Consider the following 20759-nt stretch of genomic DNA (forward strand, 5'->3'; position numbering starts at 1 on the left):
TCTCTGTACGTAGAAATCAGAAAATTAAGCCGTACAAAGATCTCTGTTAGTGCCGGAATAACGATAGCAGCCATGTTTACTTTGACGTTAAAATTTTCGGTCAATGATGATAAAACAGGTTCGTTTCGGTGAGAGCGTGGAATTATATTAAAAAGCCGCAACGATGATCAATTCTTTCGAAATTGCAACGTTTGTCCCCCCCTCCCCCCCCCCAATTTCAAATGATTTCACCAGGTGTCTATGTGTCCGGTCACTTTAAATAAATATTTCGAACGAATTGATAAATCTCGGGAGAACTGGATTATAGAAAGATCACGTCGCGTTCAGTGTGCATCGTGCACCTACGACAGAAATAAATATACAGACGCGAGTGCAATTATACAATTAAAACAACGAGACGGATGGAAACAATTACGAGAGAATCGAGGATCGTTCGACGAAGAAACTTATAACGCATTCGATATTCGAACGAACGGTAGGAGACGGAGGAGCATTGTTTCAAGTATTTGTACAGTAGAACCTCCATTATCTGAATTTCCACTGTTTGAACATTTGATTATCGATTTGCCGATGAAACGGAAACATCGGCCGCGATAATGATTGCGGGTACGCGCATGCATAATTCACTATGCGAATTCTAACGCTGACACGGCAGAAACGTACTTTCGATCAACGAACCCTGGTGATTCGAAATGGAAAAAGTGAGGGGAAAAAAACAAAGCTCAGGGAATCAACAAAACGCGCGAAACGACTTTACAACACTTGTGTAATACTCCAGCGTCTCTCGCGACCTGAGAGTTTCTCAAAACTCTCTCCAAAAAAAAGAAAAAAAGAGAGAAAAAAAAAAAAGGAAAAACACGCGCGCAATGCCAGAGGAGAAACGCAAAGCGGAAGCATTTTCCATTGAAGAGCGGAAACCGAGAGGAGTTCTCAGCTGGACGGCGATCGTTTCTATCGGTACCGGACTTGAGGATTTAGAGCTCGTAAACGTCGCGTCCGTTGGGCCTGCCAACGGGGGGCCGGCAGGAGCCGGGGCTGGCATAGGAATGGATAATGTGCACCCTGAGGCGCACGTCGCTGGTGTTTCGGCCACCGTCGCCGCCCCTGGTCCTCCTCGAGAAACTCACCGTGGTCTTGCAGCAACAGTAGTGGAAAAGCTTGACGTACGCGCTGCGAAAATGCCGGTCGGCCACGCAGTAGAGAAGATTGTTGAAGCAGGATTTCGAGAGGGCGAACCAGGCGAGGTTGTAGAGGACGCGGGCGCTTATCGGTCGGAAGGAGTTCAAGCAGACGGCGATGCCGAACGGCAGCCAGAATATCACGAACATCACGCAGCTGTACATGTTCGCCTTGGTCAGCTCGTAGTCCCAGGAGAAGGCGACCGGCGGCTTGTAGGAGCCCCTGGTGGCGTGCCGGACGCGGATCACCAACTTCACGTAGAGGAAGGTGGTCGTTAAAGTTGGCAGACCCACTAGCAGCGTCGCCCCGATTATTTGCTCCATGGCTATTCCGCTGAATCTACGGCGGCAGAAGTCCGGCCCGACGTCCAACGACGATTGCAGAACCACCGTCATTACCGATATCAGCCACACGCTGATGATCGTCGCTGTTACACGGCTTGGCGTTAACGCCGCGTACCTGCAAGAACCACAACTGTGTAAATGAAGAGTGATCCTCGAGAGAAGGTGTGAAAAAAGATGGGAAAATGGACGTTTCGTCGGCGAATATCCTTGATAGGAATGGAGGAGGATTAACCTCTTGCGCTAGTAATACTGGTTCACGGACCAGACAAAGTGCAATAACTCCGTTTTTTTTTTTTTTTTTGAATTCATCAGTATACCGCTGGATGGAGATTACTGAGAAGTAACAGATTTATTATTATTATTATTTGTTTTGCCTAGGTATTTCAAACTGAGAAATATATATTGCAATTTTGGGCCAAATATTGTCGACGTGCGTGGCACGTCATTCCAGCGTAAGAGGTTAAATTAGCTACTCTATGTTTTCATACACTGCTAATACAAAGTACGTCAAAGTATCAATATCTTAATTCGTAAAATTTTTACTCATATATACAACGTCATACGTATATATGATATATGTAAATGTAATAAAATGTGTATACATTTTCACTTGGCCATCACCTTCAGCCGAGCAAATATTTTCACGACCCTGGGTTATACAGAGGAACAATGAATTGAAACATTTGCTGACGATATATCGACGATAAAGAAAATCTACTCGAAAGCAGCTTCTTTGGTGCCAAACTAGTATTGAATTAATTTTGCTAAAATTTAGTTACATTTGAGAAACTCTGATACATACATATACAACGTTAGACATACATAACAAGTTTAAATTCTTTCGTTCAATTCTTGTCGTACACACAAAATCTTGTCGTATAAAAATAAATCGTATTTGAGGGTTGATGTTCCTCGAGATCACAATCTCTTGCATTTACGTGTCGCTCGGTTGTTAATGGAAGAAAGAAAACGACCAAGAGCGAGGGTGAATCGTACATATTGTACAAGTGCACGACAAATTCGAGACAGGAGCGCAGAGAATATTGTGGTGGGACTCGAGACACACCGAAGTATCCTTGGAATCTCAAGTATTTCACAGATCGACTGAGGATAAAGTCGTTACCTAATGCAGGTGCTTTGAGTCTGCTCACATATTGCAGTAGGTACGGGTTGCAGAGCTCTCCTCTCTCTCTGTCTCTGTCTCTGTCTCTCTCTCTGTCTCTGTCTCTGTCTCTGTCAGGTCACGAATTTCACGGAGTTAAACTAGGGGGACGTCCTGTAGAATGTGAAATTAGGAACTCAATCGTGACACTGGCAAGGGGGACTGCACGGCAGATCCACATCAAAGTCAAAGTGTCAAAAGAGATCTGGACCGTGGCATTAGTGGAAATAGCTTCCTATCCGGGCGTAACTTCACTGTGACTGAATCCGTTTCTCGCTTGCCTCGATCCCGCTCGTTCACGATAATGGAATACTCGCCGCCATTTTGCCACGGAATTTGCGGCGTGCAGAATTTTTCGTTCCAGACAGAATATCAGAAAGCCGCAGCTCTCGTTGTTTTGAGAAATTACGGCAATAATTTCTCGTTGGAGCATTATCACCTTTTCTATTTTATAACTAGAATTTGTGGCGTGCAGGATTTTTTTCGTCCAGACGTGATATTAGAAAGCTACAACTCCCTTTGTTTCGAGAAATTGCGGCAATAATTTCTCGTTGGAACTTTCGTTTCTTTTCTATTTTAGAACTAGAATATTTGCCGATATTTCGCAAGGCGAATTGTGGCGTGTGCAGAATTCTTCACACAGAACGATCTGTGTTTTTTAAAATCTTAGAAAGCTCTCGTTGGAACTTTACTTTTTTTTTTTTTTTTCTATTTTATAACTAGATTACTTGTTGCAATCTTTCAAATACTTCCCTATTTATAGTCATGTTTCTCATCGTACTTTCCACATTCGTGAAATATTTTTGAAGAATGATCGTAATCCGACGTTACGTACTTTCGATAAAAATCGCATAAACAATAGGGGGAAATTTCTGCTCGTCGATATTCCGCATTATCAGCAGACAGAGAGAGAACAATGGCGTATTTACGAACCCATTCAGAGGTGTATGCACTAGTATTATGGAAGCCAGCTGAATTCAAGCAGTATTGACAAGCTAACGAACCAACTAAAATAGTAATTACAGTCACTGCGCTTCGCGGTTTAATTCCAGACTTTCAAAGACACTATCGAGAGCGTGTAATTATTACTTAATCACGACGCACAATAGCCTCGTTTAAAATATAATTTCATCTTTCGAAACCGGCACGAAACGTCGGTGCTCGATAATGTCTGCGCGTGCATCTAAAAGAGATCTATACCTTTCGTCGAGTTATAGTCGCAAATAAATTCGTCGAGCACCGTTCGTGAATAAACGCGCGTAAAAAAAAAAAAAAAAAAAAAAAAAGGAGAAGAAAGAAATTATCGCTCCTTTCCATCCACGTTCCAGATATACGGTCTATTACGATATTAGTTTTAAATATGGATGACGACAGGGGAAAGAATGAATTGCTGAGCGTGCTGCACGAATAACTTCTCGAACATTGTTCTCCCCGCCGTATACGATAGTATAATTTATCTGCCTCAAAAGAGATATCGTAAATCTTTCAAAAGCAGATCTTCATAAAACCTGATCAAGCAGAATCTACGTGTATCTATCGCTGCGCCGGCTCGAAAACATTGTATTATCGTCTCTCCCAAACGTACAACGAAAAAGGAAAAAAAAAGAAAGAAAAAGAAAAAGAAAGATGACTTCTCTAAAATAGAAGCGCGCACAACGATGACCGCGCTCGCGATTCATCCGAGAAATTTCCATTCACCGAAAAAAAAAATAAAATAAAATAAAAAAAAAAACGGAAGTTTGCTTTTTCGCGAAGACATAAAAGATATGGTACGAAGCTAACAACAAGCGACGAACAGGTCGAGCATTTTTCTCTCCAGGGTGATTACACGAGGCAACCAGACGATTTCGACAAAATCCTCGTGTATAAATTTTTAAAAAAAGAGAAGAAAAAAAATTGTTTTCAAGATTTTCTTGAATTCGAGGGAATATATATATATATATATATATATATATATATATATATATATATATTTTTTTTCCTTTTTTAAACTCTGAAAAGATCGTGCATCTATTCTCGGTCGTGCATGCAACTGGATCGTTCGTAGATCAGTAACCACGACATGGCTATACGTGCAGGTTTAAGCTTTACTTGGAAAGCACTTTAATCCCTTGCGGTCGTACTGTCGTTGGTAACAATAGTACTCAAAATTACGGTCGGCCCTCTCACTCACTCTCTTTCTCTCTCTCTCTTTCTCTCTCTCTCTCTCTCTCATTGTCTGTCTCTCTGTTAGTGTTTGGCGAAGCAAAATGAAAAGCGAATGCACGGGAACAATTGCTATTGCTGCATTCCTCTTTAGTATAAGAACAACAGCCCTTCGTTAAACAATCTTTCATCCCTTTCAATTACTTTCCCCCTTTCGAACTTACTTCATGTACTTAGTGCGCTTTGTGCGACTACTTTTGGATCATGAAAGTGTAAAAATTGGACTTTGAAGGGTAGTGCGCGTGGACGATTTCGTCGCAATCGCATCTCCGCGGGCTTTCAAATCATGCGAAGCGTCATCGAACGTACGCACTTTGTGACTGGTGTTGAGAAACTTGCAAGATACGTACCAGAAATTTGGGATTCTCGAGATTTCTTTCTGTTCAAAGTCACAGGCGTATAAATATTCTAATATATTTGATACCTTGACAAGTAATTTAAATTCACTTCGCGAACGTTGACACGTCGAATTCATTTCTCTTTTTTTAATCATGAAAGAAATATTTCCGAAATCTGTCCGATTTGCCTTCGAAATTATATGCAGTTATATACGTACGCATGTGCTTCTCTAATTATTTCCAATTATTTACTAATTTGCTTCTCCAAATTGTACAATTTATAAAATTATTTTTACTCCAGTCACGTACAATGTTACTTTTATCGAAAAGTTCCGGGGAGGGATTCGATAAAATTCGATGTCCATTCGAATTTGGAAATTCACGATTTGAAAGTTCGTGGATGTTATTACGATCGAGATCACTTCCGCTCTAGGTAATTATTTGTGCTTCTCGCTGTGTCACTCGCTGCATTACAGCTAATTGCGACGAAATAATGCGAATGAAGTTCGAAAAAACGTGAAAGATTCTAATTTCTAATAATAAGTACCAAGTGCAACAAAAGGTAGAAATGCTTTCATGCAACTTACTCTTCGTCTATACATTCGCATGAATTGTTACGTAAAAATTCAAAAACACAGGCGTAGACGATCGTTGATTGACAAATCAACAACACTGGAAAATTTCACGGAAAACTCAAACAAAATTGTTTCGAATCGAAATCTTCGTTAAAACACGTTCGACAACAGACTTTTTCTTTCAGCTTGTTAATTCTATGTAATTATATAATAATTCTATGTAACTATATAATATATAGATATATATCTACGGAACTTGACGATTCTAGACTATGGTGGAGGCTTGCTTTCGCTTGTCGAGATTACGTTCTAATAGGGAAGATCAGTATGCATAAATTCCTGGCTCGGGTCAAACTGACGTTTGTTATGTCCTAAACTGATTGTGCTCGGATCACGAACTAATCGGGTTAACGAGTAATCGGATTACAATGCGATTACAGCGAAGGGAGTTGGCTTGCAGTTTTTCAGGATTAATTAGAATTGTATCATCAAAATTCCAGAATCTATATTGGTTTATTCCGAGCACAACAATGACTACTCTCTCGATACTCTTCCTCCTCTTCTTCTTCTTTTTCTGCTTTCTTTACAGACTATGGAACTTTATAGGGCATTTCTAAAATGTACGTAACGGGGTACAAAATTACATTACGTGAAAACGGTAAAAAAAAAAAAAAAAAAAAAAAAACGAAACGAAGCAAAGAGAGAAGCGAAAATTGAAAATCGTTCTTCATTTGCATATGGTTATAGGAAGGAAAAAAAAAGAAAAGAGAATTACTCTTTCAACCATACCGTTACCTTACGTTCCTCTTTTTCTTTATTATGTGCATGTAATCAAAGAATTATTCGACTAGGTATATTATCTCAGCCGTAGGAGTCCTAAATCTCCAGCTGTTACGTAAATTCCTAAGAGGGGGGGGCTCCTCAAACCCAACCATGCATTCTTACTTATTTATCCAGAGAGAAATTATAATTCTCGATATTAATTTCACTTTATTTTGGTATATCCTGTCTATTATATGATAATTATATTGTATTATTATAAATTATATAATTATATATAAATATATATAAATAAATATATGAATATATTATATGTAAATTATATAAATATATATAAATAAATATATGAATATATTTTATGTAAATTATATAAATATATATAAATAAATATATAAATATATTATATATAAATTATATAATTATATATATTATAATTCTCGATATTAATTTCACTTAATTTTAGTATATCCTTTTAGTATATATTATATGATAATTATATTGTATTATTATAAATTATATAATTATATATAAATATATATAAATAAATATATAAATATATAAATTGTATAATTATATATATTATAATGCATGCTTTAGAATTGTATCGTTAATTGGTATACTTACAGGATACTAAATCTGAATATATTTGCAGTGTTTCATGCAATACATGAGTTTTAAAACAAGTTTGCTTAGGTTTGGGTAAAGTATTGTATCCAATTCTTTTGCTTTTGTTACACATTTATGATTCATTTCTCTTTTTTTTTTTGTTGAAAAATGTTTCTTTTCTATTCGTGTTCTTAGTACTTTTGTTGTTAAAATTTCCATTGCACGTACGCTATTTTTTGGTAAAACCATTGCATTTGAACTGATCTCTTTTCTAACTGATTTTTAATTGATTCTTGTAAAAGGATTCATCTTTCGTTTGTCTCTGTATCGTCGAATACTTCTTTGTGCATGGTGTTTCTCATATGTAATAGAGGAATCTAGTAGTAATCATCAACGATAATTATACAATAGTTAATAACTTTTTGAACAATTTTTACGATACTTAAATTTTTACAATACTTTTAAGATTTAATGTTATCTGAATTGTGGGTTCGAGACGCCCCCATCTTAGGAGTTCTAGGGTTTTTACTTCTATCTTCATGCATACGAAGCTTCCGAGTCTCTCCGAGTTACGAGTCGCTTCGAAAAAATATAGAAAAAATTTCTTTGGAAATGTTACGGATTGAAGTTTAAGGTTCAAGCGTTTGAAAAATTGATACTGTTCCCTTTTTCCTTCTTCTTTTCGTGTATTAAAATATACAAAATATAGAAAAAATTTGTGTAGAAATATTAGGAATTTTCATTCTTTGGTGGATCGAACATCATTGTTTCACTCTTCTCTTCTTCCTTTTTCTCATCTATTAAACGTGTATTAAAAATTTCGTTTGCAGATGCTTCATTTTTAGAACACATGTATCAGCGTCATTATAATTATCATTAACCCATTGGCATGCCAATTATATTTTTATCTCCTTGTGACATTAATTCCATAATAATTTGATTCTAATATCTCAAGAATTCAATTCCTTCTCGATCCATTGATTAATCACGACATCATAAATACTTCGAATTCTTTAATTTTCAGAAATAGTGTCACCAAAAAATTAGACCCAAAATTCTCTTTCATCGGCAGTTAATTTTGATAATATAATATAAATAAAATACAAACTTGATGTTTGTAATTATATAATGTGTTTGGTACTTGTAATTATATAATATTCGATGCAGAAAAATTTGATTCGTTGGTAACATCAAGTTGGTTTCAGTGAATTATCTTTCAAAACTAAATATTTTCTTAATCGTAATTTTCCAATTCTTTTCAATCAATTTATATTTGTATTATTTATATATATTTATTATATATACTTTTTTGATCTCTCTGCGAAAGAAAATTTCAAAAATTCGGTTAATACTCTTTCGTCGTTATATCTTCCACTTAAATTACATCAATGAAATTTCAAGAAATCGATGAATCTACGATATCACGATTGGCGGATTTTCACGCACTTGCGAACAATTTTGGTGGTGCAAAAGCGCACAGAACACAAGAAATATGCGAAAATATATACAAAACACCAAAAATGCAATATTGATTACTAAAAAACAAATTAATTGTCTATCGTCATATTTTTCTAAACATTATTTAGATTTACAAACATATAAATTTGCGCAAAAATCGGCGACAAACTAAGGTTAACTTCCCCCCGATTCACGAAAAATAACGCGAGAAAATTTCTCGAGAATATGTACAAAACACCAAAAATGCAATATTGATTTACTACACAATGATTACTAAAAAAACAAATTAATTGTTTATCGTCATATTTTTCTAAACATTATTTAAATTTACAAACGTACAAATTTGCGCGAAAATCGGCGACAAACTGAGGTTAACTTCCCCCCGATTCACGAAAAATAACGCGAGAAAATTTCTCGAGAATATGTACAAAACACCAAAAATGCAATATTGATTTACTACACAATGATTACTAAAAAAACAAATTAATTGTTTATCGTCATATTTTTCTAAACATTATTTAAATTTACAAACGTACAAATTTGCGCGAAAATCGGCGACAAACTGAGGTTAACTTCCCTCCGATTCACGAAAAATAACGCGAGAAAATTTCTCGAGAATATGTACAAAACACCAAAAATGCAATATTGATTTACTACACAATGATTACTAAAAAAACAAATTAATTGTTTATCGTCATATTTTTCTAAACATTATTTAAATTTACAAACGTACAAATTTACGCAAGAATCGGCGACAAACTAAGGTTAACTTCCCTCCGATTCACGAAAAATAACGCGAGAAAATTTCTCGAAAGTCTCGGAGAATCGACAATGCCAATGGGTTAGAATTAAAAAAAACCGACATCGACGACAATATGACCTGTTGATCGGGCGCGGCGCGAGTTCCGATTCTTACCTTTCCGGTGGCAGGCACAAGCGAGTATAATTCTCCGCAGCTATGGTGGCCAGCGTCAACACCGTAACGAGGAAGCAAAGTGCCTCCAAAGTGCATTCGAATCGGCACGTGCTCAATGACTCTTCGTGTCCTGCCAGGATCACGATCACCGACACCGGTATTACCAGGCCTGTTACCAACAGATCCGCCAGAGCGACGTTCACCAGAAACGCGTTCCCTGTAACAAGAGATCATCGAGTTAGTTACTTGGAAACGAACAGCCAGACAAACTAATAACTCTCAAGGATAACTGATGGCCGGCGATCGTTCGTGCGTTGAAACAGGCGGCGAGTTCAATCAATAATAATACCGAATTTAATCGTCATTGCGCCGCGATAATTTACATTGACGAAACGATCGAATCTTATTGAATATTCATGTTTGTAGTGTCGTGGCGCGTGTCTCCGTTTCTGTGAATGGCGTGACACCTGTTGATCCCATGTAAGACGTGATTAATGTCGCGTTTAGAGGCTCGACTCTCTTTTCATTCTTTCTCGTTGTCAGTTTCGTTGTTGTTTTGTTTTTTTTTATTTAATGTCGCATCGACGTCTCGGCCATTAGCGACGTACGGATCGGTTGTTTTAAATTTTGTAGAAGAGGCTGGTGCTCTTCAGGAATGCTATAGTGTTTTCTATATGTGTGGCTCCTTACAAGTGAGGGCTGTTTCTGGTTTTATGTTGCAACTTAGTCTGACTTGCTCAAATTTTCTGCATTTGTATAAGAAATGTTTGGCTGTTAGGAGGTTTGTTGCACGGTGTGCAGTAAGGTGGTTCTGATTTGTCGAGGATTGCTGATAAATTTAGTTAATTTTAGTCGAGGCTTGCCAACTTGAGAACAATTGTTCCGTGATCCCGCATTGAAATTTATTTAATATATATTTAATATATATAAATAATATATATTTAATAATATTTAATATATATTTTAAATATAATTAATATAATTATATAATTATAATATTAATTATATGTTTAATATATACATAATAAATTATTATTTTTATTATATATTTAATAATATATAATAAAATTTTTAATTTTTAATAATAATTAATAATATATAAATAATATATATTTAATATTAAATATATGATTCTTAAATTGACAAATTTATTTATTTTGCACTATTGAAAATCAAAGTTAGTTGTTCGCAGGAATGTTGAAAGTACATTTCAACTGAAATTTAATAGAAAAATACATCTTTGATACACTGACTGATAATTTAATGAAATATTTTACGAAAGAGGTACTTTTTGCAAAGCAACGAGCGATGTATCTTGTCGGATCGGACACGGCGGTGAACTATCCATTCAGCGAATTAGAAGTTATACACCCTTATCGACAAACTAATTGCCATTCCTAAACTAACTTCTCATTAACCTGGCTAATCCAATATCTATTAATAGCGCGTGCATTAATGATTCGGTTATTACCGTGGACGAAACTGCTATCCACGAACTATGTAAATACTGGACATATGAAAATTTAGCCTTCTAAATGCTACAGTAAGGAATAAAACTGGAGCCAATGAATAAAATTTTCATGACACATATCTCCTATTTTTAAACAAAGTACAATAAAGTGAAAACGAGTGTTATTCACTACTTCGTCATCCCTTGAGGAAGCCTGCACTATTTCTTAATATTCGAAAAGTTAAACGATAGCTTCAGTATCCTAGAACTGTAAAGAATCAGATGGTGAAGTTTGTTTTCAGTAAAACAATATTTTTCTTAAAAATTTTTGTTATCAATTCAATGTTTGCTCCTTACTGTATATAATAGAACACTTTGCAATCGAAGAAACTTATTTATTAACTTATTCAGAGAAAGAAGCTGCAATTTAAAAAAAAAAAAAAAAAAAAAAAACGTAAAAATGATGAGGAATAAAAATTAGTTATTACTTAATAATAAGTAAATTAATTCTCTTTATCCGGCTGGTTGCAGCGCAATTTTTACACGACAGTGTATAGTTCATTTTTATGACATCAAATTTTTGCGATTTAGACTGTCTACACACACATACACACATCTTCCTTTGACAGTTGATATATTGCCAGCATATATTGCTTATATCCAAAGATTGTATTGCCAGCACTGTTTGCATCCAAAGATATAAATTTCACAAAGTTAAATTTCCCGCGCCGTGAATTTTTATTCAATCGCGAAACATTCATTTTCTACGAGTGTCACTTCACACCGTGCTGTAAAATTCTCACACCGGTTGCGCCGTACCGGGCAATTTGCAAACAAATTTCGACGTTAATGATTTTCGTGTCACGCGCGTTTGAGTGCCAGTTTATTGACAATACTCGCCGGCATGTAACCTTTTCATACGCGATACATCGTAAATTTGTACGTAAGCCTGACAAACGAAAACGATCGTAAAATAAATCGCGACCTTTAGCCGAGCCTACTTCAGTTTCTCCGCCGTTCAACGGCGTGTAATTTCAGCTCGAGCAAAGTAATTTGACGGTCATTTTTTAAATAACGCGCGTTCCTCGATTTTCCGCGATTTAATTATTCACGACTGTTGGCCTTCGTGTTACGATTAGACTTCTCGACGTACGTTCTCCTTTCTTCTCTGATAAGGTGCAATCGATTCGAGAAAGTACGAACAGGTTGCCACAAAAGGGACTGCGCTGTCTCAAAATGGGAAAATAAATCAGTAAAAAATTACAATAACAATTAATGTAGCACTTTACTAAAATTATAATATTTTAAATATTAATTGTTACTGTGATCTATAATTAATATTAACATTATAATTAATATTAATATTATAGATTACAGTAACAATTAATACTACTTTATTAAAATTATAATATTTTAAATGTTAATTCTTACCGTAATCTATAATATTAATATTAATACTACTGTAATCTATAATATTAATATTAATATTATAGATTACAGTAACAATTAATATTACTTTACTAAAATTATAATATTTTAAATATTAGTTGTTGCTGTCATCTATAATATTAATATTAATGTTATATAATTAATATTAATATTATAATTAATAATATTAATAGTAAAATAATATTAATATTACTGTAATCTATAATATTAATATTAATATTATTGTAATCTATAATATTAATACTAATATTACTGTAATCTATAATATTAATATTAATATTATAGATTACAGTAACAATTAATATTACTTAACTAAAATTATAATATTTTAAATATTAATTGTTGCTGTAATCTATAATATTAATATTAATGTTATAATTAATATTAATATTATAGATTACAGTAACAATTAATATTATTTTACTAAAATTATAATATTTTAAATGTTAATTGTTACTGTAATCTGTAATATTAATATTAATATTATTGTAATCTATAATATTAATATTAATATTACTGTAATCTATAATATTAAAATTAATATTATAAATTACAGCAACAATTAATATTCAAAGTATTATAATTTTGCACAAAAGAAAAAATAATAAATTGTATAACAATAAACCTGAGCTCGTAAGTTTCTACTTTCAAGAAGCATTGTTCATTTTATTCTAAGATGCTTTTACCCAACGTTACCAGATGAAGGCAAAGTGAGGATACTGTTAATTGCAAAAATGCTACAAATTGTCAGAGTAAGAATATTGAAAAATTGTTTTCACGACCGACTCTACAATGGATTTGAAGATTAAAACCTTTCCTTAATGACAATCAAGTCGAAAATTTGATGTGTGATTCTTTTTTCGCTATTTTGAACATTAGGCTCATTGTCAGATGATGAGAAATCGCAAAACTTTCGTCTGATACTCAAAATTTTGGGGGGAGATCAAGTTTCATTGTAACGAAAAGACTTTGGTCTTCACATTCATCGTGGATTCAATCGCTAGACAAATTTTCCAATATTTCTACACATTGCTATGACAATCTGTAGCATTTTCGAGAAGATAAGTGTCTTCACTTCTTCATCTTATTGCTGGAATAAAATGAATCGATCAATTTTGGCAACGAAGGCTTCAAACTTTTATTTTACAAAATTGTCACAGTGTTTAAATATTTAGTGTTTAATAGAACGTTAATGGCAGTCACTGTATGTTATACGTGATAAAAAATTTTTTAAATTTCATTAACAGCGCGTATGTAACAAATAGATAAAAAAAAAAAAAAACGAACATGCAAAAATATATAGAATTTACTACTATTATGTAATATACATATATGTAAAATATCAAAAGTACAGTGTTCGTCAAAAATCTCCATTTTCATTCTTTTTTTTTTTTTTTTCATTGGTGAATTTGCAGAAATAAAAATTCGCGGCCTAGTGACAATCAGTCATGATCGTCACGATTGTATTAATAGAATTTAAACGAATAGAATATTAAATCTGATAGTTTACATGTCGATCATTTACATTTCTCTCTTGATGCCCATCTTATGAGGACCATTCCTTTTAGTTAGAACAGACAGGTTTGTGTTCAGCGAAATTACGTTTGCGAGAGATATCGATCAATTCAAATAACGTCGCGTCGCGCTGACGTATGCGAGATTGGGTACTAAAAGTAGCCGACGTAAAGTACGATTTTCAAGGAGAAATTCGGATTTCTCTTCTTCGTCTACTACATCGATATACACGACGCTTCATGTGACAAAGGTAAATATAGCGTCTCTTGACACTAGAACCACCTATGAAAAAGGATAATATATTTGTAACAAAGAAATTAAAGTGCAAGATACAAGAAAAAGTTAACGATACAACGAAGAATACATAAAGCTTCTATTTATACATTTTCTTAAACGTCGAGTATTTAAAAATACACTGTTATAAATATATAAATATATAAATATACAAATATATAAATATATAAATATATAAAATTTGCTTCGTTATACTTCATCAAAATACTTCTAAAGACTTCTACATACGTAGTATGTAACTTTTGGTTTTCTAATTTTAAACAAAATAATTTCTACGTAGCATATTCACGCGTACATTACATAGTTGTTGATCATTTAATTTTAATAAAAACAAATAAATTCGTTTATGTACGTATATATAATAAATATAAACTTATTATATATATAATATTATTATAATATTTATAATAATATTGTATTATATTATTAATAAATTATATAATTGATAATAATTTAATTTTTATATAATTATATAATAATATATTATTATTATATATATAATTTTTATAAAATTATAATTTTATTATAATTTTTATATAATTATATAATAATTTATTATTATATATATAATATTATTATAATATTTATAATCACATTATATTATTAATAAATTATATTATTAATAATTATAATTTTATTATAATTTTTATATAATTATATAATAATTTATTATAAAATTATAATTTTATTATAATTTTTATATTATAAAATTATAATTTTATTATAACTTTTATATAATTATATAATAATTTATTATTATATATATAATAAACTCGTTTTTATAGATATATATACTAATAATAACTAACAACTAATAAATATACCAATAATAACTAATGATTCAGAAAACTGATTTACTCGAGAAAACTCCCGAATACACTTCCGTTAAAAAAAAAGTAGAGAAAAGTATTGTCACGAATCTCGCAGAATCTCAAATTTTATTCAATTTCTAATTGTCTCAAAGACACATCGCACGCACCTACGATGGACATCCTTTATTAGAAATCTCAGAGGCGCAGGATCACGAAAATTCTCATGGACGATCGAAGATCTGCTCGTAGTCCGAAGGCAGGCCGATGATCGCGTTACTCCCCCCCTCCCTTAGCGATGGATGTTGGTAGAAAGGGGTGAAGAATTATGCAAGAGAAAGTTTATTGCCGGGGTAACGGTGGAAACGAAACGAGACGAAACGAAATTTTCCTGCTGAATCGTTCTGGCTGCACGGAACTTCGAATTATTTACGTTCGTATCAGGATTCACAGGGAACGAAGTACCGGTGGAAATCTTCCCGAGGAAGTGTTTCTCATTCCTGAGAGTTTGAGGGGGTTGGTCTTTCCCAGTGGCAAACAGAGGAACAAAAGTTGAACGTAGACCGGCAGTCGTAAAGGAAAGAAATTTTTAGAACTCGTTGGCGAAAGTAGCAATTTACGTGAGGAAATTTCGAGAATGATGATTTTCCTCTGCTATCTTCTTTCTCTCTTTCTTTCGCTCTCTCTCTCTCTCTCTCTCTTTCTCTCTCTCTCTGTGCCGATTTCGCGCAGAGAGAAAAATATTTCGTTGCTCCAGAAATTAAATTGCCTCTCAGAATTAATCTTCTACAAATTTATCGTCACATTGAGAATTTGTAATTTAAAAAGGGACTTGTTATCCCATCAAAGTTGTTTAGATAGTTGGGTTATATTTTTCATTCACGTTCATTCATGATTTTTTTCATCTAAATCATTGACAAGTCAGTTGAATCTCTTTTTCATTATAAATAGTTCTGTTATAAATGTTTCATTACAAAGGTCTTTCTCTGACTAAATTTCTTTCTCTTGTCCGAAGATCAGATAGTTCAATCTAATAATAAAATTTAGTCCCAAAAGTATGATTTGTGTCAATTTGTATAATGTATTGTAGGTTGGCCAAAAGGTGATTGCGTTTTCTTTTTCTAACAGAGATGGACATACATGCACATCTTAAAATTTAACCAACTTCATTGTAAACCGCAAATTCATCGAAATTAATCCGATATCTAATTGTTCAAGCTTAAAAAAAAACACATGATTTCGTTAACAATTGTTTGCTCGACATTTATTTCAAAATGGAAACAAATCAAAAAGGAATATTCACATTTTCGTCACAAAATATTGCATGCTTAAAATATTATCCGATGTGTATAAATATTATCTATTATTAGTATTAAATTATCTAAATATTAATATCATCTAAATATAAATATTTACTATAGTACTATTGCATGCTTAATATATTATCGGATGTGTATAAATATTATCTATTATTAGTATTAAATATTATCTAAATATTAATATTACATGAATATAAATATTTGCTGTGGTAAAAAGAGAAAAACTACTGTTGCATGCTTAAAATATTATCCGATGTGTATAAATATTATCTATTATTAGTATTAAATATTATCTAAATATTAATATTATTTAAATATAAATATTTGCTGTGGTAAAAAGAGAAAAACTACTGTTGCGTGCTTAAAATATTATCCTATGTGTATAAATATTATTTATCATTAGTATTAAATATTATCATATTAAAATATCATCCGGTGTGTATAAATATTATCTAATGTGTTTCAAACTACAGACGACAGTGTTAGAATTGGTTTGCTAAATTTCACTTTAAATTTCGTCGAAAAGGAGAACTCTTTTGAACGTGGAATCGTAAATTTGTCTGAAAAAATGGCAGAACCTAATCGAACAAAATGGACAATACATATTTCGTAATAAAGATAATATTATCCAATAAAGCTTCTGTTTCTCACGAAAAATTGGCCTTTTCAAAAAAAAAAAAAAAACAAAAAAAAAACGCAGTTACTTTGTACGAACGAAGGGGCAAACAGAATTTATGCAGCGATATCTAATAACAATTCGGGAGCAGTGTGACTCGTTTTAAGCGTCGAACTATTCACGGATCGAGATTGCGTTTATCGTGTCGTAAAAACTTTTCGTTTGCAGTTTTTTTTTCTTTTATTTTCGGAGTCGAACGTGGTTCGAGATTAAGCGTCCCAATAATTTCGATTCGAATCGTTGCGTTTAATGTTGCGTTTAGAGCCCGACCGGAGATCAATATTCAGCCGGATATACTGGCGGCTTACTAAGTGAAACGCCCAGTGAACCGTATTGTTTCCGTATCGAAGCATATTATATCGAACGCATTTTATGCGCCTCTTTTCTTTTTTTTTTTTTTTTTATTGTTGCATCGTTTAAAATACAGCAGACGTGTTAAAATTTATAAGCCGTGTATAAATGTTACGAACGAGCTGCTTCTCAACAGTTGTTGTATCACAGTCTCGACCATTTTGTTTCTAACGAGGGTGAAAAAACAACTAACGAGATAATTGGAGTGCTTTAAAAATTAATATTTATAAAATATTATTATTAAATAATATTATATATAAAAAATATATAATAATATTATTATTATTAAATAACATTAAATATTAAATGTTATTAAATAAATATATATAATTAAATATTCTATATTAATTTATATCTAAACAAATGGCATTTAAATGATTCTTCATTCCATCGAAAATGAGGTAGAATGATTCGAAAGATCGAGAAATTTTGAAATACTAATCAAAATCGTTCAATGGCCAAAATTTATCTTCTTCTATTGCAAAAAAAAAAAAAAGAAAAAAACGACATTATTTTGGACAATTAAGAGAACTAGTTTATATAGAAATTATTAAATAAAATTTAAATTATTTATATATATAATATAAATACATATAATAAATATATGAAAATTTAATATTAAATTATAAAAGGGAGAAAAGTGAAATATATATTTTAATATTAAAAATTAATTAAATTTATTATTAATAATATCTTATAAAATAAATATTTTATTTTAACAAAATAATTTTATATAAAAATTATTAAATAAATTCGTAATCTTGTAGTAATCGATAATTTATTAATTATAAATCAACAATTAAAGATTGTCAGTTCTTCGTTGCTTCTTTGTTCCTTTGTGTCCTAACTGTTTTCTTATCGCACGACACACAACATGGTAGACGGACATTTGAACGTACAAATAAATATTTTCGTGCGCAACGTATGTACGTACGTACGTACAATATTTCCCCATTCATAGTTGATAGCAGCGGGATCCTTCGAAAACAGTGAGGAATTTTAAAGGAAGTCGCAATATCTGTAATGGTTGTTCTGTATCTGTTCAATAAATATGAAAAGAGTGGAGACCAACGGGTGGCTCGGCCATCGGGCAAAGAGGGTAAAAGTGGGTGAGGGGGACTCAAAGGGCATTTCCTTCCTTACTATTATCCTTCCCGTCGTCATATCCATGCGCGGCAGGCTTTTGTCCTTTTACACACGGCAGCAAGCAAAAGGATCTTTCCGCAACGAGACAGATAAAAAGGAACGATTTCACAAAAGAGCGTTGAATGACTGTCTTCCGTAAGATCGATTTTCTTTGTCGTACGGCCTCCTCTATATTTACGTGGGACGTGCCACTCTCGCAGTCAACGGACAAATATCTGTTACGTCAAAAGTGGCGATCCTTTCTCGTTATTCTTACGTAATTTCCTCTTTCTTTTTTCTTTCTTTCTTTTTTTTTTTTAATCTTTTCTAAAGGTCGTAGTGTTGTTTCTTCGTCGTAATTGTTTTTTAAGGGTCGAGGGGTTGATGTCGATATTCGTTATTGAGACAGTTGTGATGTACCTTCGTCTTATTGAGAAATAAACTAAAATTAACTATAATAACTGTAATAATGTAGGAACTAATACAATCTGATTCATACCACAGAAATAATTCAATACGTAAATACGGATAGGAATGCTTACACGAACGCTGTAGTTAATTATTATTTTAGTTTCGCGACAAAAGTAATTAAATAATCGTACAAGGATAATCGAACGAGATTAAACCGATATGTTAATGCAATTACGGCGTATATACGTGCATTTTATTATAATTTATAATACTTTCATCCTATTGCAACGAGAAGTTTTTCTTTCTCTTCACAAACGTATGCCTACATTTGTACAAATTCGTTCAATATATCGTTTCTAAAAATTCAATTACTTTACTTACAATGAAAAAAAAAAAAAAAAGATAGTCATCCTGTGATAAATCGATCTTCAAATTACGAACGATTAAAACGAAATGGTGACTATATCTCGTTTCTTCATCCACTACAGCGTTTTCAAAAATTGAAAATTTACTCACAATAAAAGAAAAATGGTAATCTCGTGACAAATCGATCTTCAAATTACGAACCATTCAAATGAAATGGTGACTATATCTCTTCAATTACTTACAATAAAAGAAGAATGGTCATCCTATGGCGAATCGAGCTTCAAATTACGAACCATTCAAATGAAATGGTAACTTCGTATATCTCGTATATCTTCATTCATTATATCGGTTCCGAAATTTATTTAATTTATTGACAATGAAAATAAACTAGTAATTCTGTGACGAATAAAGTTTCAAACTGCGAATCACTGAAATAAAATGGTGACTACGCGATAAAAATATGGTGATAACTCTGCGTTGAATCGATCTTCAAATTATTGAATCACTGAGATAAAATAGTAACTACGTTACCATAAATTCACATGACCCCTTGCGCTGGCAACTGGCACGCGGACCATAACGAGTGACCGAGCCACGTACAATTTTATTTATTCGTCGTTTGCTTTTTCTTTTGAACTCATGTTATCACTCATGGTTATCACTGAAATGGAATAGAAATGATTAAGGAGCAATAAACTTATCATTTGCTTTGCCTGGGTTACATTTAAATATATTTAAAACTGAAGAAATGTTGCCATTTGGGACAAAAAAATTCTCGAGGTACGTGACACGTTATTCCAGCGCAAGAGATTAATTTGTCGTTGCGACGAAAGAAGAAGAAGAAGAAGAAGAAGAAGAAGAAGAAGAAGAAAAAAATGTGGCAAATCGACCTTAAAATTACGAACCCACTGAAGCGAAATGGTAACGGTACCTCGTTTCTTAAGCTGATCCTCGACGACCACCGCCGAGATCATGAAAATGTTACCGACGCTGCCGCCGACAGCCATCGACGCCAACAAAAGTAGCCTCGCCATTCTGGACCACGCTGACGACAGGGTGACCGGCGAGATATCAAGGTCACTGTCCAACAAATTCCCCGCCTTATCCATTCTCATTTCCGACTCGAGCCCCATAATCCCGGCCAAAGTGCTCGTTGCACCTGCGTAGCTTGTCGTCGTGTTCATCCTGAAACTGAAGAAGAAACCCGACCATTTAGCAAAAATACCGTGGCAGGGAAAAACCTGGGCGGTGATTTTACGCGTGTCAAACACGCGAGGTGTCTTTACACGTGACTACCGGAAGAGCATCGCGCAAAGCAGGAAAAACCGGCGCCGGCGAGCAGTAAAACTCGAAATCGTACGGCTCGTACTTTTTAATTAAAGAGCGGGATAGCAGAAAAGGGGAGGAACGAGCGACTTCGGTCTAGTCAAA

General features: G+C 33.2%; 1 protein-coding gene across 1 annotated transcript; it reads right to left on the reverse strand.

Annotated features, from left to right (window-relative positions):
• Nucleotides 1-867: 867 nt before the first annotated feature.
• Nucleotides 868-20526, reverse strand: LOC122531087 (RYamide receptor-like). The gene is made up of 3 exons (XM_043658674.1): nucleotides 20260-20526; nucleotides 9564-9780; nucleotides 868-1638 (listed from the first exon to the last, which is right to left on the reverse strand). Exons 1-3 carry the CDS (start codon nucleotides 20510-20512, stop codon nucleotides 975-977), a joined length of 1134 nt encoding a protein of 377 aa, XP_043514609.1. The 5' UTR covers nucleotides 20513-20526; the 3' UTR covers nucleotides 868-974.
• Between the last annotated feature and the right edge of the window lie 233 nt (nucleotides 20527-20759).

Source organism: Frieseomelitta varia, unplaced genomic scaffold (genome assembly GCF_011392965.1).
Source record: "Frieseomelitta varia isolate USP_RPSP 00005682 unplaced genomic scaffold, Fvar_1.2 scaffold_372, whole genome shotgun sequence".
Taxonomy (NCBI): domain Eukaryota; kingdom Metazoa; phylum Arthropoda; class Insecta; order Hymenoptera; family Apidae; genus Frieseomelitta; species Frieseomelitta varia.